The sequence below is a fragment of the Charadrius vociferus genome, unplaced genomic scaffold, assembly GCF_000708025.1.
Source record: "Charadrius vociferus isolate BGI_N301 unplaced genomic scaffold, ASM70802v2 scaffold72, whole genome shotgun sequence".
In the NCBI taxonomy this organism is placed as follows: domain Eukaryota; kingdom Metazoa; phylum Chordata; class Aves; order Charadriiformes; family Charadriidae; genus Charadrius; species Charadrius vociferus.
The window spans coordinates 1,629,491-1,654,087 of record NW_009647830.1 but is presented as its reverse complement, the minus strand read 5'-3'; the positions used below and the strand labels follow the sequence as shown (position 1 = coordinate 1,654,087).

The following is a 24,597-nucleotide window of genomic DNA, read 5'->3' as shown; positions in this document are numbered from 1 at the left end:
GTTCTTTTCAGCCAGTGTCAAAATGAGTGATCCATTGGTATAAGAATTATAAATAATCAAAGAAATGCTTTCTCGTGTGAGTGCATTGTCCCTGGTTTGGTCATCATGCAGACTTTAATATATCAGACTTTAGTAGTTAAAGTTACCTTTATACCATTATGCTACTATGTGGGTTCATAATGGTTATGCATATTACTTAGATTATATCATCCATTTTTGGTCATAGCTTGATAGGTCTTTTGAATTCAATACCTTTCCTAGATGCAAGACTGCACAGATAAAGTTCTCATTTTGATTTCACTGTGCCAAAGAGGATGCTTCTATCTGCGTGGTGGTTCCCTTTGTGATGGACAGATGGCTGTTCTGCTTTCCTACTGTTTGCAACTGATTTAAATAAATTTCATTCCTGCAGTATTTCATAAGAAGCTGGCAGAGAGGAGGGACTGAAAGTACTAACCAGCAAGCTCCCAAACCTGCACTCTTTTATTGAGTAATATTGCCTGCTCATTGGGTTGCTTTGCAACCATGTAAGGAAAAGATTGTGATCTCTTTGTGCTGTGACACCCTCTTGTGATAAAAAGCATTATTCTGTGGAAACTTGTTAGCTGTTGGTAATATATATATATAGGTAGTTTGGTTTTATGGAAGAAATTATTTACTTTTGCAAATACTTTACTTTTATGAGTCTTCTTCAAGTAGTTGTGGGCAGCTATTAGGTCACCCATTAGCCTCCTCTTTGCCAGACTAACTAAGGGGTCCTCAGGCTATTCTTTTACATTTTATGCCCCTAATCATTTTGGTAGACCTCCATGGGACCCTGTCCTGTTTCTCAGCATCCTTCTTACACAGAGGAGTCCAAAAGTGGGCATAGGACTCTAGGTGGAGCCTCATGAGATCCAAGTAAGGGAAGAAAATAACCTGTCAATGTGCTGTACACTTCTCCTAGTGTAACCCACTGTGTAGTTTGTCTTCTTTGTGACAAGAAGACACTGGTGGCTCAAGTTTAACAACCAGGTCTTTTTTGGCAGTGCTGCTACTCCAGAAGTTGGTTTCCAGTCTATACGGATGCATTCCTCCCCGGATGCATTCCTCCCCAGATGCATGCAGAGCTTGGCACTTCCCACAGTAGAACTACTTCCTCAAGTTTCTCAAGGTCTCCTTGGGCTGAAATTCCGTCATCCTTTAATTCTCATGATGTAGTTATAGATCCATTACATACGTACTTCATAATGTAATGGCAAAATTGAGGAATCCCTTTGCATTTTTGAAAGATGAAAGGAAAGAAATACTACCAAGTGGCATCTTCTTTGCCACAGTTTATCTGATACTAGAACAGATTAAAACATTCAAAGCTGAGCGAATAGGTTAAATCTGGATGGTTTTGTTCATAATTATTTAATTTGTTCATGAAATACTCTGGGATAAGCTACACATAAAAACATGTACTGCAGTAGGTACAGTAAAAGCCAAGTAATTAAAAATAAGAACGATGTATTTTCTGTCTTAAACAATTGTTTAATCACAGAATCACAGAATGGTAGGGGTTGGAAGGGACCTTCAGACATCATCTAGTCTGCCAAAGCAGATTCACCTAGAGCAGGTTGGACAGGAAGGCATCCAGGTGGGTTTTGAATATCTCCAGAGAAGGAGACTGCACAGCCTCTCTGAGAAGGCTGTTCCAGTGCTCCATTACCCTCAAAGTAAAGAAGTTTTTCATCACGTTGAGATGGAATTTCCTGTGTTCCAGCTTGTGCCCACTGCCCCTTGTCCTGTTGCTGCGCACCACTGAAAAGAGTCTGGCCCCATCCTCTTGACACCCGCCCTTTAGATATTTATAAGCGTAGGTAAGATCCTCTCTCAGTCTTCTCTTCTCCAGGCTAAACAGACATAGGGCTCTTAGCCTTTCCTCGTAAGAGAGGTGCTCCATTCCCTTGGTCATCTTTGTAGCCCTCTGATGCTTATGCAAAAATATTATTAGTTGTAAATTACATGCCCATTCTGCTCTGTATTTTTAATGAAGGTATTTAAACCTTGCAATTTATGCTTAGCCTTCCCTAGAATATGTGATGTATATTGCTTTCTGCTTGCATAGAGCTGATTCCTAGATTGGGTTCATAAAAACAAATCCACAGTGTGGGAAAATAATTATATTGAATACAATGACAGAAAATATTAAAAAAAATGTATAGTTTGCTTTGAAATTTTTTTAGTCTGCGAGCATCATTACGAGGATTTATTAAAAAAATGTTGAAACTTTGTTTTGGATTTATTTTGCTTGGAGATTGTGCATCACAGGATCACAAAATGGCTGAGGTTGGAAGGGACCTCTGGAGGTCATCTGGTCCAACCCCTCTGCTCAAGCAGGGCCACGTATTGGTGGTTGCCCAGGACCATGACCAGTCAGCTTTTGAATATCTCTAAGGATGGACATTCCACAACCTCCCTGGGCAGCCTGTACCAGTATTCAGTCACCTCAAAGTGAAAAAGCGTTTCCTGATGTTTAGGGGAACCTCAGATGTTTTATTTTGTGCCCATTGCCTGTGGTCCTGTCACTGGACACCACTGAAAAGAGCCTAGTTCTTTTTTCTTTGCACTCTCCCTTCCGATATTTATATCCATTGATGAGATCCCAGCTGAGCCTTCTTTTCTCCAGGCTGACAGTCCCAGCTCTCTCAGCCTTTCCTCACAGGGGACATGTTCTAGTTCCTTAAACATTTCTGTCTCATGTTCAACTTGGTGTTTACCAGGAACCCCAAGTCCTTTTCTGCCAAGTTGCTTTCCAGCTGGGTGGCCCCCCAGTATGTACTGGTGCACGGGCTTGTTCGTCCCCAGGAGGAGGACTTTGCACTTCTTGTTGGACGTCATGAGGTTTCTATCAGCCTCTATCAGTTGAGGTCACTCTGGATGACAGCATGACCCTGTGGTATACCAGCCATTCCTCCCAGTTTTGTGTCATCTGCAAACTTGCTGAGGGTTATGGAAGATAGCGTCAAAGGCCTTACTGAAGTTTAGGTAGACCACTGCTCTCCCCTCATCTACCAGGCAAGTAATTTCAACAAAGTTTATCAAGTTGGTGTAAGCATGACTTCACCTTCATGAATCCATGCTGTCCATTCAGGATGGTTTTGTTGCCCTTCAAGTGCCTAGAACTGGTTTCCAGGATTAGCTGCTCTATCAGTATCCAATATTAACTATCTTTTGTTTTTACTTTTACTATACTCCTAGTAGAAATAGTTCCTCTTTCTTTGGAAAAGACAGGTAGCTATAGTATTGATGAAGCTCACTCATTACATGAGTTATTTGAAAACAAAAATAACCCTTTAATACTCTAAATGTTGTCAGATATTGAACAGATCAGATTTTTTTTATAAGGTATACATCTGATTAATACTTACAGGTATTAATTTGGAAGCTAAAAAAAAAGGATGCGGATCCTGTAAGTATTAATTTGGAAGCTAAAATAAAGGATGTGAATCCAGCAAAGCAAGAAGGAAATTCTCAAATTTTTGTCTAGTTAAACGTGCCTAGAAACTGATCTAACTTGGGAAAGTGCCAAATAAATAGAACTGAAATATCGATGGATTATGAGCAACATTTTAAAGTACTGTATCTCTGGTTTACTTTATGTCTCGTAGTGGTTTGGTAACCATGTAAACAGAACATTGAAATAAAATTTTAAAATATTTTCTAATGTAGATCTCTGATTTCTTAGCTGTCAATAGCACAAATATATCTTTGTGTGTTCTGCCTTGTATTTTTATGTTATGCTGTTTGAAATGTGCAAGTGCGAAAATGTAATAGTGTTTTGCTTTCGCTGCAGTGCTGAGCATCCTAATCTTTCTTTGATTTTCTGCAAAGTGTGTAGAACTTAGGTCTTTACGGTCAAGTCTGTATCATTATAAGGGGAGATCTGGGTGGCTTTAAACTATGTGGCCTTAATACTCTCACTCATAATTTCTATTGTATTGTTTTCTAAGTAAAATACCATGCAGCAGTGTGTGTGGTTGCTATGAAATTATGGCACTTCTTAAGTACTGTACCCACTTGGCATGAGGCTTTGCTATGCCTTTGAAGCATAAAGTTCTTAACAACAATATGTTTTACAGTGTATTATTTTCTGTTTTAAATGTGTGCTTATTTCCTGAAGGTGAACTGTTTTGAAAGAAATCTTGCTTTATTGTAACTTGGTTTAGATAGTACAAGGCTTATATTACCTTTTCTCGCTTAGTTGCCATGGCCTCGCACTGCTACTGAACGGCTGCTGACAGAAATGTTTGACAGCGCTGCAGCACAGTTCCTTGCCATCCTGGAAGCTCTGTCTGATAGTAGCAGGCGTGTGTTGCATCCTGCTCCACCTGTTCCCGATGAAGTTGAAATTCGTGATGTCATTTCAGAGCTTTTTTATGCAGGCCTGGAAATCCTTTCAGGTAACAACATAAAGAAGCAAAAAGAATCATAGAATCATAGAATTGTCTAGGTTGGAAGAGACCCTTGGGATCATTGAGTCCAACTGTCTACCCTACTCTACAAATTCTCCTCTACACCATATCCCCCAACACCACATCTAAACGGCTCTTAAACACATCCAGGGATGGTGACTCAACGACCTCCCTGGGCAGCCTATTCCAGTGCCCAACCACTCTTTCTGTGAAAAATTCTTTCCTAATGTTCAGTCTAAATCTACCCTGTTGGAGCTTGAAGCCATTCCCTCTTGTTCTGTCATTAATTACCTGTGAGAAGAGACCAGCACCAACCTCTCTACAGTGTCCTTTCAAATAGTTGTAGAGAGTGATGAGGTCTCCCCTCAGCCTCCTCCTCCTCCAACTAAACAGTCGCAGCTCCTTACCGCTCTTCATATGATTTGTTTACTGGGCCCTTCACCAGCTTTGTTGCCCTCCTCTGTACTCGCTCCAGCACCTCGATATCTCTCTTGTATGGAGGTGCCCAAAACTGGACACAATACTCGCGGTGTGGCCTCACCAGTGCTGAGTACAGGGGCACAATCACCTCCCTACTTCTGCTGGCCACGCTAATGTTGGTGAGGAGCCCAGACCTCAATTTTGTTTCTTTTTTTTCTTTGGTATAAAAGAAAGAACGTGCCTGAATACATATATTTAATTTAACAATAGCCCCTGTAAGAGCAGAAAATCTTTTTTATTTTCATAAAATGTAAGATAAAACTGTGGGCCTATCTCTGTTGTCTGTTATATCAGTAAAAATCTACAGTAATTTATGCATATCTTTTCTGAAAAGAATGGAGTTCACTTTCTTCGTAGCAACCCATACGGTGCTGTGCCTTGCATTTGTGGCTAAACTGGTATTGATAATACACCAGTGTTTTGTCTTCCACAGCATCAAGGATGTCTTTCCAATGCTCCTGCCTGCAAACGCCAGCAGGCTGGGGGTGGGCAAGAGGTTGGGTTGGGGTATAGCTGGGACAGCTGACCCAAACTCACCCAACGGCTATTTCCTACCATATGATGTCATGCTCAGCAACAAAAACTGGCAGAAAGGGTGAGGATAGGGGGATGTCTGTGGTTATGATGCTTGTCTTCCCATGCCACTGCTGCACATCCTGAGGTCCTGGTTTCCAGGAAGTGGCTGGATATCTGCCTGCCGATGGGAATTAGTGAATACATTCCTTTTTTTGCTTTGTTTGCACACACAGCTTTTGCTTTTCTTATTAAACTGTATTTATCTCAACCTATGAGCTTTTCCATCTTATATTCTCCCCATGTCCTGTTGAGGAGGAGGACCGAGCGAGCAGCTGGATGCTCTTGCCTGAAAGCCAGGCAAAGGCAACCCACCATGGTGTTTCATATATATATATATTTTTTTTTTTTTTTTTCAAAAAAAACCCACTCAAAGACTCAAAGTTAATTTAAAAACTTGAGAAAAAGACTGGACTTGGTTCCTTCCAAACCTTCTTTGCTAGGCTCTGGACTGAATATAGCTAAGGGTATAGAGATATTTTATTAATAAAAGAATCTATAGAGACTAAATTCAGTTCAGAATCATATTTTCTTGATATAGTTACTGGCTAATTAAAATACAAGTCAAATACAATATAAACTGATTTAATGAATTGTCTATATTAAAGGTGGAAAGAGCAGAACTGGTATTCAAGGAGGCTATTGCACTGATCATTTTGGTATAATTAATGCATCATCAACCCTTCTGCAGTTGATACTAACAGGTAAACTAGCTTTAAATTTTCAAAGGATTTTGTAACCAGTGATGGAAATGCTTGGTAAGCACAATTCATTTTCATGTTAGTAGCAGTTCTGTGCATAATGGAATTGAAAAATGCTGTCCTCTTTGTGTGAGATATGCTTTTTTTATATATATAATTCAAAAGGGATTATTATGTACAGATATCATTATGATTTTCTTAACACAAGTGTTATTTAAATATCACATACTAATATATGGACATTGTAATCACATACTGTTCATCATAGCAGTTCATCTAGATAGGTAAATTCCCCTGAACAGTTGTTCAAAGGCCAAATTCTGCAATGGTGTCCTGGTACATACTTATAGAAGTGTGATGCAGTAACAGAAGAACTTTTTGTAAGCTTGTTAAAATCCTTGTATCAATCGTTGTGCTGCTTTGGAAAATAATAGCTGTCTATTACCAAGTTAATATTGCTAATATCTTTTAGCCGAGTGACCACGTGCCCAGGTGATATGATGCTGACTGTGGCATATTCTCAGGACTGCAGAACACTGCTGAATGTATTAGCTAAGACACTTGCTTGGAGTGCCAAGGGCCAGGAAATCCCTTTTCTGCGTTAGTGTGGTTTGGGTAAAATTGAAGTGTGTACACTCCTATGAGTACATGCACATTTTCTGATACAGTAATGAGAAATGCTCACCTATCTTACAGGACATTGTTAATGTTTCTACACCTTTTTTAAACTAAATTTCTGGGAAGAAGAGTCATTATGGAGTGATACCCAGATTTAAAATCTTTCTGTAATAGAAAGGACTAAGTCCTTTATATCCTCTACACAGGTACATTAATATCAATAATAGTACAGTCTCTTTGGAATGTAACAGGACATTGCAGATACATCATTAAAGTGGTATATAAGCATGGACATTACAGCAAAATAACAAAGCTATTGTATTTTGTAGAGGTATTAAAAATCCTTCAAGATTATGCTGACTGTTAAAAAACACATGTGGAGTTTATCTTTGTATTTATCAATACCCAAATTGTTGCTTAAATTAAATTTCTGCATATATACATAAAACAGATAAAATATTTCTGTTGTCACTGCAGGAGAAAAGGAGGTGTCTGGAGATGCTGCTGTGAAATTTATAAAATTAGCTTTCAGCTATGGAGAGTGGGACGTGTTTGATTCTGCTATTGAATTTGTTGTTAATTTTCTTCAGGTAATCCAGATGCTATTTAGACATTCTTTATGTAGTCTTTTCCTATGAAGGTAAGGAAGGCTATTCAAAGCACATATTTTAAAGTAAAATTTCAATTGGTTGTTTCTGCCAATTAGGCTCAAGATGACCCAACGTGGAAGAAAGCTGAAATGGAACTCACACTTCTTACACTGATGCAACCTTTACTATTTCCAAGAAAATTTAAACACGGTTTTTCTATTAGTGAAAATAATACCAAAGAAGCTAGGATGCCTCATGGTTCTGAAAAGAAGCAAACATTCAGACGTGAGTGTTGTTCAGATATAGCTGTGTTTGCATTTCAAATATTTTTGCTGCAAGATACTTTGTTTATTATTTAAAAACTATTTAATATGGTGCATGAAGTATTCTGAGACAAAACCTTGCAACTGAGAAATTGCAACCTACTGAATTTTGTCCAGTTTTCATTTGCCAAAACATGACTTTATACCATTTCCCTCAAGTGTGGAATAGCATGTATGTTTAACGTACATCATGTTATATGTTTTCAGACAGGTTTTCAGGAAAAAAGTGAAACAGACATGTTTGACTTTCTTTTGTTCTTACACTTCATTTCTGTAAAGTTTCTTGGCACTGAAACAAGAAAAACTTGTTAAAGCAACTGTAATTTAGTTGTATAACATTCTAAAAAAACTGCAAATATCTTGAAAACTTTCCATTTCCAAAAATAGCAATGCTCACTTTTCACAGAAAGTGAACAAACCTGGGAATATCTGTCCCCTTTATACTTACTATTTTTTAGAGCATATTATCTGCTGGCACAAATTGGTAAGTTGATTCACTCAGATGTTTTCAAACATAGGTTTGTAACTAGAAATAACCTCTTGCCTTTCCTTTTCTTCCTTTTTATAAACACTGGATGCAGAGGGTTCCTTGAAGCATGGAGAGCCTTCTCATGATCTTATGATTTTGGCAACAACAGTGTTTTCCTGTGTCTCCACATCTAAGCAGGTATAATACAGTTAGAGACATTTCTTCTGAGTGAATCGTAATCTGTAATGAATGCTTATAATTTAAGACCAAAGGAATCAGTTGCACGATTAACAAACTACAAAAACGAAATAGCAAAAATGAAAAAATACACCCTTAAGATGTGATCAATTTGAGATTTAACAAAAATAATATTTGTTTCTTTTTTTAAATTTTATTGGTGCTATGTACTCAGGCTACTTTACAAATGTTTAATAGCTCTTAAATCCATTTGCAATGTCATAGAGCTAATTGCATGTTTCAGCTAATCAAGCGGAGATCAAATTTCTTATAGTAGATGTAGGCGGGCAAATATGCTCAGCCGTAGAAAACATTTCTGCAGTAGTTATAGAAATGGGAGCAGTGACCCTAAGGAATGTTAATGCCTTTTTAGCAGTGGTATGCCTGCAATTTAAGGTAAATTCTCACTGCAAACAAACAAGCAGCAGCAGCAACAAAACCAAAGAGAGTGGGACTTTTTGTGCTGAAGTCTGTACTACAGAATAATACCATTATATATCTGATGGTTTATTCCCAGAGTAACCACTTTTAGCTTACTCGCTGAAACTGAGATTTCCCTTAATGTGCTACTGTGAGGGAAAAAAAATTACAGTTCAGGTAGTTATACCTTTAGATAGCATCATTTGTCATTTTTTTAACATGACCACTGTGTAATGGAGGCAGGTTACCTAGATTTAAACTCTTCTGGTTCTTCTGCAGTTTTCCACAAATCTCCTTGGTAGCTAATCTGTCTGGGAAACAAAACCAAATTCTCCCCTGATTAACAGGGAATTCACTGATGGTGAAGTTACGTGATGTAGCTGAGCCAAACTAACAGCTTGCTGCCACCAAGTGAGTGGCAAAAGTCATCTTAATTTACTTGTTTTTCAGTCTTTTTCTTAATATCACTATACCTGAAATCTTATGCTCATCCACGTACGAGTGTACAGATAGTGTGGATATAGCAGGCTTGAGTTTTATTGCACCTAAGATACTGGTCCAACTCTGATATAAATGGCAATAAAAATGTGTACTGATCCTTAATCACTGTTCAGAATGTGTTTAACACAGTGTAAATGGACTCTATTGCCTTTTAAAATGTGTTAATTAGGTTAACTGAATAGAGTTTTGAATTTCTTAATTATTCTCTTTACAAGATGCAGATGTATTTTAACATTTCTTTCAGTTGTTAGATATTCCACTCCAACCTTTTTTCTAGTTTTTTAAGATTTTCTTAGCTGCTCCCTCATCTGAGATGCACCAACAAGCCATGGAAGTACTCTGTTAATGCAAAATGAAACCTACTAATTTAAATACCATAATAATAAAATACTGTAATAAAAAAGAGGCAAACTGTAAATTACATTACTTAGTTTTCACAGAATGTATTGACTATTATAATGTTTCACAGATAGTTAATTTGCTTGTCTCTCCCATGTAATTTTAATCTCACTGCTTTCCTTGTCTGTGTTACTTTTAAGAGCTTGACGATAAAAAAAAGAAAAAAAAAAACAACCTCTAAAACCATTTGTATTGTTGGGAGAAGAAAAGCTTGAGTGGTCTACCAGAAATTGCTTTTAAAAAAATATCTCTTGAGCTTTCAAAATGTTGTCATCCCTTATAAGAAAGTTAAATATGATAATGGTTTATTTACTTATTTGAGAAATTTTGAGACTGTTTATGTACTGAGTGTTTTAAGAGTGTTTGTGTACATACCTTTTCTACAATTATGTTGTTTTTTCTTTCCAGAATATCCAACCTGACAGAGAAATACTTGTTGATGTAATAATGTTTTTGTGGCAGAAGTGTAAAACGAGACTTCAGCAAATCCAAATGAGTGGAAGTGACTACTTGAAATATATTCACAAATACAAAGCTTACCAAGTACTCCTTGATTATAATGCATTTCTCTTCATATGAATGCAGTCTGTTATAGCAAACCCAAGATATAATACTGGTTCCCAGTCTAAGTACCTTTTCTTATGGTAAAATGCAGATGAATCTTCTTCACTGAAAATGTGAATTGTATATGCACTTTGAACACATTGTGCTCCCATATGCCAGTATCAAAATATCTCTTAGCCTTTTTCCAGTAAAGTAACCCATTCTCTGCCAGTGGGCCATGGTGGAAAGAAGCTAAAATAGGGAAAGCATTTGGTCATGATGTAAGAAGCAGCATTTGGTGTGTTGTGGTGGGAAATATCAATATATTTCAAGAAAGTTCCCTAGGTCAGTTGAAGAAAGTGGCGAAAACCATACAGCTTAAGAGAAGGGAGATTGGATCAATAGTATTTGGCCCACTGGATAGAGCTCCAGCCTTACCTTGAACTTTTCCTGAGACTGAGGGGCTCTTTGTGAAATGCAGTCTTCTGAAGGGTAATTTATATTAGTTTCTCTGGGCTGCCAGTTGATACTGACCAAACAGTTTCTGGAGGAGCTCATTTTGTGGCCCTGTTCCCTATAATAAAATTTTTCAGAGATTCACCAGAAGGTAGTGTACGGTTACTTTCCTCTGTGTGTACATCAGGAGCATTCAGGTCTCTTACACTGTTTAAGCGGGAAGACAAAGGGATAAATAAGAGGCAAATGATCAAATCTGCCAGAAGGCTTACCACACTGTGGCAAGATATAAAAGTTGTGCCCATAGAACATTCATAAACCTTTCTAAAATAGTAAAAAATAATAATATTCTAAAATAAAAAAGTCTGCTGTCTGAAGAAATAGGGGCTTTGGAACAGCATAAATTCAGCATCTTAGTCTGGTGGCATTAAAAAAAAAGTCAAATCCAAGAAAGGAGTTGTGTTCATGTATATGAATAATTTTAAACAATTTTCAGTGCAAAACCCTATCTACCTCTGTAATACATAAATATCTTCCAAAAATTTGTTTTAACCATGTCTTGATTCTTTTTTTTTTCCCCTCCTGCCATTTTTAGTGGGTTCATTTACTCTGGATAATAAATGAAGTAATTCAGAAAAGCAGCATAGCAGACATTAATGTTATAATGCTTGCAGAGGTAACCTTACTTCTAACTGCAATATTGGAAAACGTAGCTGATTCTACAAGTAAGTCTAAGAAAGAAAGCAGGTAAAGCTTTCAATAAAAAATTTTATTTTCTTTCAAGAATGGCTTTCAAGATTAGAACTTTTCTGAGCCGAAAACTTTGTCAAATATACATATTCAAAAAATATTGTGAAGAGATTGTTGAGGGTAGAATGACAATTTTTTGTACACACAATTTCATCCATAGTCAGAGCTAATGAAACCTGGTTCTCAAAGGATTTATGCGTTATTTCCTTACATTTCCAGTTCTACTGAAGTAACCCCATTTTGAATTACATCTCTTATGACTCACCCTCCCCACAGGTCTTCTACATGTCTCAGCCCCTTCAGAGTAGCCTCAGATCACTCATATGTTCTCTGAATATTGGCTAGGCAGAAGGCAGTATGTGCTGTGGCTTATTTGGAGCATTCAAGTGCTAGTGGCAGGCCAAACAGAAGAGGGAATTATTGAGGTCATACTGAAGCTTTTGCTTTTATTGGGTCATTAATTTGGATCTCTTGTCTACACAAGTCTTGATTTTTGTATAGGAATTCAATTAGCTTTGAAATTGAACTTAACTTGGCTGACATTATTGGGATATAATGCAATTGCAATCACATTAAACAAATTTCCTTCCAAAACCTGACTAATGCTGTAAAATATGAATATTTGGATATATTTTAAAAAGTTTTCTGTTGTTGTGGATGTAGAACACTGGAATATGAATCATAGTTCTCACAAATGTTTTACAGTAACGAGAGAGTAGCTTTTAAGGACCCTTTTAGAGCATACCTAGGAACAGAAGAGAATGACAATACCTTTTGCTCTTTTGAAAGTAAAAAAATCTTGGAACACTGCTATTCATTATAAAGGTAGAGTAGAGTAGATATTGTTTGCTGTGATGTTATGAGAGTCATACCATTCTGATAGAGATTGGATGAATCCTCATTGTAGCATAACTGCTATTCTTTTTCATTCATTTTAAATATGTCTTTTTGGAGGAAAAAAAGCTGACTAGATAGGAGCCATTGGTCAAAATAGGATGATAAATAGCAAATCAAGCACATGTTTATGCTGAGAACAGTCTTTTTACTGAATGAATGCTGAGTGAATATAGATTTTCTTATTTATGAGAAAGAGACAGTGAACAAGCAGAAATAAACAGGCAAAAGTGGCATAAGGAGTACAGGAGTGACTAGAAGATTGTCCCTCTGAAAGGGCAAAAAAAAGAATTTATTTCAGCAAAGAAATGAAATTTTGACAGGATAGAGGGCTGTAAACAAGCACAAAGAAACTGCTTCCTCCTGTATTGGAAAGGAAAACATAATTCTGGATGCATTCTTTATAATGCAATAATGTCAGTTATTAAAAATGAAAATAATGTCAACGATCCAAATGAACGTTAAAAGGGTGATAATACCTCTTCAAGGAATATTAAATTGAAATAGTATATATCATAAAAATATGAGCTCATGTATGTAAAAGTCCTCCTATAACTTAAATTAGCATTCAAACTACTGTGAATTAGATAACAATAGATTTGTATTGATTTAAAAATGCAGAATTAATATGCATGCTACAACAATGTGAAGAACTACAAAATGAGTCCAAGTCTCATTGGCTTCGATATAATGTTGCTATGAAATAGAGGGTACATTTAAAAATACTACGTTATTGGATAATCATACACTGAGTTAGTATAATTGTACATATGTAGCTATTGTGATTAAACCCCAAAAAGCTTTTCAAAAAACAATATAATTAAGTCTCGTAGTCAGGTACTGAAGAACTGAATTATTGCCAGACTCTTTAAGTTAGTAGTAGAGCTAATCAAATGGTACTAAGCTTTTTGGAGTATATTTCATTTTCACTATCTGATTTTCTTCCTGCAAAAAAGGAAAAAGAAGTACCTCTCTCTTGCAAGATGAAACCTGTGAAATTCCTGAAATACTGATGGTAACGTGTAATTCAGTTTCGTTAGTACAGTGGTTTTGAATAGCATAAGAACACTTATTTCTTCTTGAAGCCTTTCATACAATTTTGTATTTATTCATACAATATTTATACAATTTTATATTTATAAATACAATTGTAGTTTTATAAAGCTGAGTGTTTCACACAATCATGCTAGTGCAGAGGAAAAAAGCAAGTATATTTTTCCAAATGAATTAAAATCTGAAATATTTCCTGTAGTCTTTTATAGTAGTCTGTGATATGGAAGAAATTTTATTTGAAGCTTTTTTACAGTGTGATCGTACTGTTTTCCACTGTACACTCTTTTTTATGCCAATGCATAATATCAGCTTTAAATGGTTTAATAGTGCATATTTTAAAGATCATGCCAACTTTAGTCCTTGCTTCATATAGGAAAATATTTTGGGTTGTACTTCTACTTGTTTGTTTTTGTAAGGATGATGTGGAACATCCTGAGTGTCCTTGCTTTGTTTGGTGTCTTCAGTACTCAGGACTTTGCAGAAGCGTCCCATCAAATAGTTCAAAATTACTTACTAAAACATATTAAGAAAAAAAGACATACATTAATTTGAGGATTCAGGAATTTTGTCAGTGATATGTTTGAATGCTTACACACATGGACAAGCTTTAATTCAGTGACAGTCTACTTACGGGTGTTGTTTTCTGAAAAATCAGTCTTTTCTTAACAGAATCTAATGGAACATTGAAGAACTGCTTGTGAAAATACTGTGTTTGTCAACTTAATTCTCTAAGTTCAGTTTCATTCTGCTATAAGCTAGCTTTTTGTGTTAGTAAATTGGTTTTTGAGAGCTGAAGGAAAATCAGTCCTACATTAATTACAATTGCTTGAAATTTAAAACATTGATATTAGTATATGAAAGCATGGGGAGCAGTGACTATGTAAAGATTATTTGACAGAGTTTAAAGTGCAACAGCTAAAAATAATAGCACTTTACTTTTGACTGTCCATGTTACAGCTTTTAATGTTATTACCTAATAAAACATGTTTGCATGTGTTTTCATTTCAGAAAAGTCCTACAGAACAATTACAAGTTGCTTATGAAAGTCTTGAAAAAGCAATTAATGGAATTAACACATCTCGCTTAATGACCCTTCTGCCAGATGGAAAGTCGATATTTGACAACTGCTGTACAAAGGTAAAGTCTAGAAAGAGCTGCACTACAACAAAATCTATAAATAATGTATTGGGTTTTGATGACACAACAATTGTATTTTCTTCATACTTAGAAATCCTGGCAATCTCTGTGTAGTAGAAATAGTGTTTTTCTCTTTCAGTAATAAATGATAAACTCTTTTAGGTTTTCTTTGCCATTTTCTTTTGGAAAGAATTATAATTTTTAGCTTTCTCCTATAAAATAAAAGCAGAAATCCTTTTCCTATTTCTTGCTTGCAACTGTTTATTATTAAAATTATTTTTTGCTGTTCATGGCAGTTCAGATTTTCTAAATATTATCATTCTACACCAATATGATCTTTGTTTTGTAGACTGGCAACACAGTAAAACAATTTTTTCTGCAGTTTCATAATTATTATTAATCCAGTTTCCTCTTGGTTCTCAGGTTTTATTTAATTTTCTTTGTCCATCATCCATGATTTCTTTGTCTTGTAATTTTCCTACCTTCCATGCTTTCTTGAATGACTGTATACTACACAGATATGACAAATTTCAGTGTTTGTCAATTTACTCAATAATGTTACTGAAAAATTACTGAAATAATAATGTCAATGTCAACATAAATGCAGTAAGTTCAGTAATAAAAGTTTGTGTTTGCTTAATTGCCACTTCCTATTTATTAGGTGGACTCAAATGATGAGAATTTGAATTTTGTTTTGGGATGTGGTACTGATAAGACAGGAACAGGTAATGGTTTTGTAATGGATTTACACTTGGAGCTCATTCAGGCCCAACATCGAGTAGCTGTGAAACTTCTTAAAATGACACAAGGTAGGTTTCAGTAAAGCTAAATGATCTTCATAGCTTGATTAGAGTCCTCTATTAATATATTATGTGATACTAAGAAATAAAGGAGGTTTGGGGTTTTTTTTAATTAAAAGCTAGTATTAGTTTGACACTGCAGAACTCCCATGTGCACTGCTCCCTGTAATCAAGATCCCTCTTTTCCTGTGATATTAGTATTACTACTGAAGATGTTAGAGCATGAGGGTGGAATATTTTCAGTGGTATAATCAGTCCAAGAAATTCTCCTTGAACCAAAGAAAAGAACATGAGATGGAGTAGAGCTTTACTACAAAACTATGTATTAACCCCTCTCACTGAAATTTTCTCAATAGCACTGACACAATGAATAATTAGGGATTTTTTTTGCATGTAGGTGCTCAAAAGGATGACAGAAGTCTTAAGTCTAGCAAGTCTCATGTGAAGAATATTAAAGGTTTCCATTATTTAACAGGTAAGTCCTATTAATTAAAATTTTAGGAGTATAATAAATTATTGCTGATGTTTTATAGATGTCTTATAATATCTCTTTTACAGAGGCACTTATAATGAGAAAAATAAAAAAGAATAAGCTGTCTAGAGCAATCTTTTTGATGCAAAAGGCTGCACAGAAGTTCCCTGAAGAGTTAACCACTTCTTCCCAAAGGCAGCTACTGGAGGTAATAAAAAAAATCTTATGGTTGAACTTCTTTATCACAGTGTTTGGTGTTCTGTGTTATTAAGACTTGGATTACTCCTTCTAACAAAAAGAAGAAAAATGGAAGGAATCTGAGGGACGTAGGGTGTTTTTAACTCATGTTGTCAAATTTTCCCTGTGAAATTTCATTATGATGAAAGAATAAAGTGACTTAAAACAAGGGAAGAACAGATCCCCAAATTTTGTGCACACATGCAGATTGCAGGAAACCTGAAAGAAGAGTTGATCTTTCTTTCAACACTTAACTACCTACTGAAATTATGAACCTATGCCTTGCCAAAAAGTAATGCAGGTTTCCTTCTCCCCATTGCAACCTTCAACACCTTTCTTTTTCCAAGATCTATAAGTTGTCTTAGATTACTTTGTCTGGTGATGATGATGTGGACTTTATTTCATTCTTATTAAATTAACAGTTAGAAGTTGGACATTTTGGAATTTATTGAGGCTGAAAGTAGCTTATTCATGAACTCATTTCAAAGTCTTCTGAAATCAATGGGATTTGATTTCCATTGAGCTTTGTACCAGCATCTGTCCATGAAAATTGCTTTCTCATCAGTGGGGCATGAAGTTTCTTTAACTGTACAACAGATAACAGAATCTGCAATTCTCACTATGTAATATGTGAAAAAGTATTTTAAACAAGAAGTTAGTAGAAAGTGTTTTTCTTTTAAGTGCTACAAATTTGGAACCATGGTAATTAACACACATACCTTTTATGTCAGAAGAATGCAAAAACTGGATCAGAAAAGACACTAAAAATCTCTCTCATATATTTGAAAGATATATGGTATTTACAAATATACGATGTAGCGATATGCTATGAAAGTTGTAACTGTAGTCACCAATGAAGATGTACAAGCAATTCCCAAGACTGTACAGTTATCCCAAACAAACATTTGCAAAGGCCTTATACTGACCTTCACTATATTTTACTGTCGTGCACTTTTCACAGAGAAAGATGTAGGTAAAAGAATATAATATATTCGCAGCCAGTTGCCAGAAAATGTCAGAATTAACTTTGCCTGGGCAAACTTAGCATGATCTTTGATATTTGTACTATGATGAAATATTTAATTATATGCTTAATTAATTTTCCTCCTTGAGGTGGACGGTGCTCACTTCCTGAACAGCAAATCCATACCTTTCACGCTTCTGAGTAGAGGATTGTGCCTTTTTTATTGTAGAACATCATAATAAGATATATGTCCCCAGAGAAGAATGAGCCTGTGATTCTTTTAATTAAAAATTGTATCACAGTACAGATTCCTACAAAGAAGTATAATTTTTAAGGAAGCAGTGATAAAGAGTCACTGCATATATTTTTCTTTATCTGATATTCTTCCTTAAACATTTCTCACTAGGGTGAATGCAACCCTAATCTAAATGGGGAGGGAGTGGGGTGAAGTGAGGGGATGTGCAAATGACTAGCTATGTGATGTGATTAAGGCTCTGTTAAATCTTAGCTCCCTATTTCTCTATAAATCTATGGCTGGTTTTTGGTCATTTTTGGACATGAGATACAAAGCTTATTCAATCTGTGATCTGACTCAATTTGCAACGTTCTTTTTCAGTTTATTTTTCAGACTCAGTTCAGCCAAAATCTTTGGTGCAGCGTATGGTACTAAAATCTTTCAAATAAAACCCCTAGTTGTAGGAATATATCATCTTTCTCTTCTTCCAAAAGAATGTCATTTGTCCAAGGCATCCCCAAACTCTTCACCTCTGGGAGCTAGCCTTTTTGGCTTTGATTTGCCCTGGACAGCTGCCATAAGTAAAGATATAAAAGTACTAAGTTCTGAATATTATATTTTCAAGGTAAGTTTATCTTATCCTGACAATTCTAACAGGGTGAAGAAGCCTACCAATTTTCCCTTCAGTCCAGTAAGAAAAAAATGTACCCTTATCTCCAACCAGATGGCTGCATAATCACTGTGTGCAGGAGGCCCCCACATTTTTGGAAGACACTAATAGACTGTCAGTCCACTCTCAGCTCTCTCCAGCTAACCAAGTTTAGCCCTACAGTTTCCAGGCCTGCACTCTCCTCCCTTTTCTTAATTTCTGGACTTTATTTCTGTCCTCTATTTCTGAAGTACAGAAAACCAGTGTAAGCATTTCCACAGCTCCTTCTGATTAGGAGGACCTAATCCACAGATTAGGTCTCCAGCTCTCTCCTAAATAAGAGTTGATATCTTTTTTGTTTCTTGTTGGAGCTAATCACAGGTTGCCACTAATTGCTAGTCAACATTATTTGTGATCACTCTCTTTTTTCCTACAGGTTCTTCCAAAATTGGATGTGCCTCAGTCCTTCCTCTTTCATATGCAACCCTGCATATTCCCTTTATTGTACATTGTGAAATTAATCTGGATATGTAAGGCTTACAAAAAGTACCATTCATCCTAATTTAGGATGTAAGATGATATGAAAATCTGCAAAAAGTTTTCTACATAGCTGTGATTTTTTATAAGATCATTTTGAAAACTGTTTCTAAGTATCATATCATTCTGATTGTTATGTTCTAATAGTTTTTCCCTTTTGTTTTAATTTACATCATAGGAAGCACTAACTTTAATTGAGCAAGTTGAAGCTGAACAAGGTGCATTGTATCACAGTCTCAAAGAAGCTATGAGCAGCAAGAAAAAAGGCAGGACTCCTCCTCCTCCTCTGTTACTTTCTAGATCACATTGCTCAATGACATTTAAACCAGCCCCATTTTCTTCAGATACTCAGGTAATGTTTTTCATGATGACTGTGTCAGAAATAATTAAACAATACACAAGAGAGCAAAAGTTGTTTCAACAGTGCTAAGCCATCACAGTTCTCTCCATTGTTCTTGACAAGATTTTGTTATTTGACTTAAGTATCCCTTTTTTCCCCCTTGTGACTTACTGTTTTGATCTTCACATTTGCATGAAACTTTCTTCGTCTCATGCATCATGATCCTTGGTGTTTCTGTTGTGTAACACTTATTTATTCTACTCACCAAAAGCTCATTCTCTTGCTTAGGGTCTGACATATTCCTAGTTACCCTTGGAAGAGATGCAAGGCTGTTGCATCATGTGATGCAAGAAGGTACCACACTGAAGCCTCTGCTGAAGTCCACAGTTCAGGTGGAAAAATCTACCCTCTGTTGAACATGTAGAATCACAGAACTGCTGGGATCATAAAGGATTTTAGGAGATGTCTCTAGTCCAACCTTCTGCTTAAAGTAGGGTGCTGTGAGATTAGACTAGGTTGTTCAGGGCTTTATCCGGTCAGTTCTGAAGACCTCCAAGGATGGAGACTGAACAGCTTCTCTGGGCAACCTGTTCCAACAGGGCAACCTGTTCATGGGGACAACTTTTTTCCTTGTGTACAATTGTAATCTCTCTTGCTTCAATTTAGGTCTCTTGTTTTTCATCTTCCTACCATGCACTACTGTGAAAAGCCTGGCTCCATCTTATTTATCACTTGCTTGCAGGCACTCCTGGTAGGTCCTGAAGCGACCTCTTCTCCAGGAAGAATAAGCCCAGCTCTCTCAGCCTCTTCTCACAGGGCTAGAGTTCCGGCTCATCTTGGTGGTCCCCTGCTGTAATCACTCTAGTTGTTCAACATTTCTTGTTAGAATGATAGGGGGGCAGGAGGGAAACTGGCCTCAGTATCTAGGTGTAGTCTAATGAGTACTGAGCAGAGGGGGATAATGACATTCCTCAATCTCTTAACTGTACTTATGTTAATACAATTCAAGGTGCTTTTAGGTTGCTTTGCTGCCATGGCACATTGCTGGCTCATGTTCAGCTTCCTGTCTAATATGACCCCCAGATCCTTTTAGTGCTTCTCTCCAGCCCATCAGTCCCCAGCCTGTATCCTTGCAAGGGATTCTTCCTTCACAAGTGCAAGACTTTGCATTTTTCCTTAAATTTCACGAGGTTCCTGCTGGCCCATTTGTCTGGGCTCTCTAGGTCCCTCTGAATAGCAATCCTGCCCTCAAGGATACCAACTGTTTCCTTCAATTTGGCATCATCTACAAACTGCTGAGTGTGTGCTCACTTTTTTCCTTAGGTCGTTGCTAAAGACATTAAACAGGACAGGTCCCAGGGTAGTCTCCTGCAGTGCTCCCCTTGTTGCCAGCCTCCTCTCCCCCACTCTGTAAATCAGGTAATTTTGTCACAGAGGCCAATCATGGTGGTCAGCCATGATTTACCCTTGGTAAATTCATGCTGTCTGTTCCAAATCACCTTACTTTCCTTCATATGTCCAGAAAGGTTCAAACAGGCTGAAGGATGAAAAATTCACTAGCTGCAGTTTTCTTGAGAGAAAATTTCATAATGATTTTGCAAGCTGCTACAAAATAACGATGTGTATAAAACCAGTAGAAACTCAAATTTTATTAATAGTGGTAAAAATGTTTCTGTGAACAGTTGTTTTATAACTTGCAGTTTTACTGCAGTTTGATTAGTGAATTTCAAAGAAATTAATGAGGGAAAAGTTCTTCCTTTATATCTCTAATGAACATAAAATTAAAAAATAGAGTTTTTTAAAATCTGGTCGTTCATCTGTTTTAGTAACTGTTAATCATTTTGTTTGATACTGTTATCATTTTGTTTGATACAGGAGAGTGAATGTAACATACTGGACCACTAGATGGTGCAATGAGATTATTATTTCTGTAAATTGAGCCCAGATATTCTAGAAGAATTTTTTTTTCTAAAGATGCTGTCCTGGTTTCAGCTGGAATAGAGTTAATGTTCTTCCTAGTAGCTGCTGTGTTTTCGATTTAGTATGAGAATAATGTTGATAACACGTATTGTTTTAGTTGTTGCTAAGTAATGCTTATATTAAGCCAAGGACTTTTTCAGCTTCCCATAGCAGCTGAGATGGAACGTAGACAGGATAAGCTGGCCAAAGGAATATTCCATACCATAGACATCATGCTCAGTATATAAATGGGGGTTTCCCGGGGAGCAGGAATCTGTGATTACTGCTTGGGCCGGGCTGGGCAATCTATCATTGGATGGTGAGCAACTGTATTGCATCACTTATTTTTCATAGTCTTTTACCGTTATTATTATTATTATTATTATCATCTTACACTACTGTTCTATTAAACTGTCTTTATCTCAACCCATGAGTTTTTTTTTCCTTTTTCTCCCTCTTCTCCCTACCTTACCTGGGGAAACGGGGGGCAGTGAGCGAATGGCTGCATGGTCCTAGTTGCTAGCTGGGGTTAAGCCACAACAGATACACATAGCTATTGAATGGAGATGAAATATTTTTTATGAAGAACTTATTAACTGGAAATGTATACTTAGGATTTAATTAGAGATATATAGCTCTTGTACTAGAAGTCAAATTATCTCTAAAATTTCCTGATCTTAAAGTTGCTCATTTGCTGCAAATAATCTCCTCTATTTCAATAACTCCTACTGAAAAACCGTCAGGATTCATTGCAAGAAAAATCATGTGTATTACAAGAAAAATGAACATTTTAGCTTTTCAGAATTTTTATATGTTGAAAATTTACCTCATCTGCCAAACCTCAGGGCTGTTTAAATGTCTACTAAAAGTAAATAGACTTAGTACAGTTTTTAGTAGAAGTTTAATGCAGGAGAGCTTCATCAGATGCATACCTAGTGAAATCCATCTGCCCAGTTCTGCAGAGATGAAATCAAAATTAGTTTCCATGTTTGATCTCACTGAACACAACTGAGCACTGATCCAGGAATGCATGCTCACATTCTTCCTTGGTTAAAGATATTGAAAAGTGGAGTTGATATGCCCAATGAGTTTATCAGCAGCGCAATGGCATTAAAAAAACATTGATCTCAGTAGGAACTAAGAGCATAGCTTGTTTAGAAAATATTACTGCATTACTTCATGTTTGCATTTCTGTTGCCTGCTTTTAAGGATTTGTCCTCAAGTAGTTTGTAGAATCAGAAGCTGATGTCAACTTTAGAAGAATACCATTGCAAGGAGCAAATAAGGGATCTAGATGACTTTAAATCTGCGGGAAGTACAGGGTAGCTCAAGGGAGGAGATAGGATAATAGAGAGTCATCTGCTTTTATTACCATTGTAGTGTATCTAGTTCTCCAGCTAAATAAATTAATGTTTCTAGTGCAGTTGGACTATGCATTTTTATAACGAGGTTTCTTTTTTTCAGAGACTGTTTTCACAAAATTAGTACATTCTACATTAGGCAAAAGTTGGAAATACTATTATGTATCAACTCATTTTGTTTTCGTTTTCTTCAAAGGTTTCGTGGTACAGTATTTTGGGCTCTGTAGCAGGAGGAAGTAATATGAAAGTAAGGTTAAATAACAATAAACTTCCAAATGCAGGAGAAGAGGTAAGACAGAGGTAAAACTCCTTTAGGTCATTCTCTGTTCCTTTAAAAAAACCCAGCTTTCTAAATGTATACATCTGATATCTGTTTTTAATCAAGTAACTGGCCAAGCCTTTGACAAACCTTTTGATCTTTAGGGTAGAATGTTTCCAGCTCAATGACTGCAAGCATGCACACTCACAGTGTGAATGTGCAAATGGACAAAAATGTCTTAGAGAAACTCCAGGTCCTGATACTTAACTGTTCTCTTAGGTTATGTGTTCTGTATAGTCAACTGCATTCCAGAGAAAACTGATACTTTTTTTTCCCCTGTATTCTCATTGTTTTCTCATTGTCTTCAAGAACCTAATATTACATGGAATCATGACATGTCTGTTAATCTACGTCATACTTAGTTTGTATCCAAGACCGCTAAACATTTTATTTAACAATGAAAGTTCAGAGTTTGAGTTTTGTTTTTGATATGTACTGTTCTTGATATGTAACTAGAAAATATTTTTATTCTATAGATACCCGCTGATGGGAAAAGCCTCTTGGAAATAAAAGGCTTAGATCCCAATGAGAAATACATATTTGCAGTCGCAGCATATTCTTCTGATGGAAAACTTATTGGTGATGCCATTGGGGAAACGACTAAGCCAATCCTTGCTTATCCACCTCTTTCTGCTACTACTGTTCGAGCCTATCTAACTGAGGTAGGGTTAGTCTTTGCTAATAAACACATACTTTAATTTGGTTGTAGTTATTTTTTTTTCACTGGTAGCTCTAAACCTTCTTCTGGTAAAAACTCAAGACTTTCTTGCCAAAAGCTTGATAAGCACAAATCACAATTTTAACATAACTAATGGTGTATACGAGTAACTCAATTCAAAATTATTGGAAATTCTGGTTTAAGGTGAAAGATGTCTCTCAGCTAGTTTTCTTATCCCAGGTCCTGTTTTTCAGCCTGCATTTAACTTCTTTCTTATTTTTTATCACTTATTTTTTCATTTTTGTGATTGAGACCAGGTGTTAGAAATCATCTTATTAGTCATTACAGTATGGGATGAAAAATGTGATTGAACTTACCAGGTATCAAATCCAACCATTTTCATATTGATAATATTTTTGTAATGTCTTGTGGAAGACCACAAAAGCTCTGTCAGACCTTTATCATAATTTTCTGTATTCTTAATAAAGAAAATTTAAAACAGATTGTGACATGGAGAAAAGTGAAATTGGCTAGCCCTATAGATCAGATCATGGGGAATTGTTAGAAGATTTCCTAAAATCTTCTAGAGTAAGAGGTATCCACAATAATTTATGCCTACTTGTGTGGCTCCATTTACATCCCATTATCCAGAGCAGCAGGGCATTCTACAAAAGTAAAATGAACCTGGATGAAATAATATGCCTTCAAAAACTGCAGCACAATACCTGTAAAGTATTCCACAAAGGGCTGTTAGATCCCAGGTAACAGTCAAGAAACAGTTTTGCCTTCTCTGATTTTGTGAAGGGAAACTAATATTAGTAGAATCAGATTGCTACTACATGTGTTCTATTCAAATATGTTAGAATATTCTTACAGAAATTGTAAATTTACATGTCGGATGGGGAGTTTTAAAACCTTTATACTATAATCATATGTGGCTCGGTTATTTGTTGAACATTGAAACTTGCTAAATTTTTTTGTTGGGTTTTTTTTTGTAGGTAGCCTATCAGACTGGCAACTATACATTGGCCAGAGAAGCATTTTCACCAATGTGGGATTATTTTGTTTCAAATTCTTCTCTACTGCCTGCCAATGCAGCTGTTATTTCTGCAAGTAGTAATTTGACTATATCTGAAAACAGGTAACTGGTGAAAACAAAATTAAAATAATAGTTAATTATAGATGTGTACATTTTATTTTAAAGAGTACCAGGTTGTGAAATTTGTTCAGACTTGTGATATGAAAAACATTCTGAAGAAAAAAGAGGTGAAATGTGTTATGAAAACATAGTGTTTTATAATTAGCAGAGGATTTTTGTTATTTGTGGGACTGCTAGGATTTACACACCTAATTCTTTATAATGATTGTTTTCTTAAGGTAATGGGAAACATTTATAAAGTGGCTATTAATTTTGTGTGATGCATTTTCATATGCAAAATATGTAATAAGCACTGTGTTCTTGACTTTCCAATTAAAGGAGCAG

At 36.1% G+C, this 24,597-nt stretch overlaps 1 protein-coding gene across 1 annotated transcript in view; it reads left to right on the top strand.

The window, feature by feature from the left end:
* The window catches only part of CFAP54 (cilia and flagella associated 54), a 115,649-nt gene that overhangs the window by 18,791 nt on the left and 72,261 nt on the right, over positions 1 to 24,597 (top strand). The window contains exons 8-20 of the mRNA XM_009882640.1: positions 4,229 to 4,427; positions 6,101 to 6,196; positions 7,289 to 7,401; positions 7,518 to 7,686; positions 8,675 to 8,826; positions 14,455 to 14,583; positions 15,245 to 15,392; positions 15,781 to 15,858; positions 17,786 to 17,916; positions 18,656 to 18,829; positions 22,334 to 22,426; positions 22,933 to 23,118; positions 24,113 to 24,255. Coding sequence (XP_009880942.1) covers positions 4,229 to 4,427; positions 6,101 to 6,196; positions 7,289 to 7,401; positions 7,518 to 7,686; positions 8,675 to 8,826; positions 14,455 to 14,583; positions 15,245 to 15,392; positions 15,781 to 15,858; positions 17,786 to 17,916; positions 18,656 to 18,829; positions 22,334 to 22,426; positions 22,933 to 23,118; positions 24,113 to 24,255 — 1,811 coding nt within the window. The remainder of the gene's footprint in view (positions 1 to 4,228; positions 4,428 to 6,100; positions 6,197 to 7,288; positions 7,402 to 7,517; positions 7,687 to 8,674; positions 8,827 to 14,454; positions 14,584 to 15,244; positions 15,393 to 15,780; positions 15,859 to 17,785; positions 17,917 to 18,655; positions 18,830 to 22,333; positions 22,427 to 22,932; positions 23,119 to 24,112; positions 24,256 to 24,597) is intronic.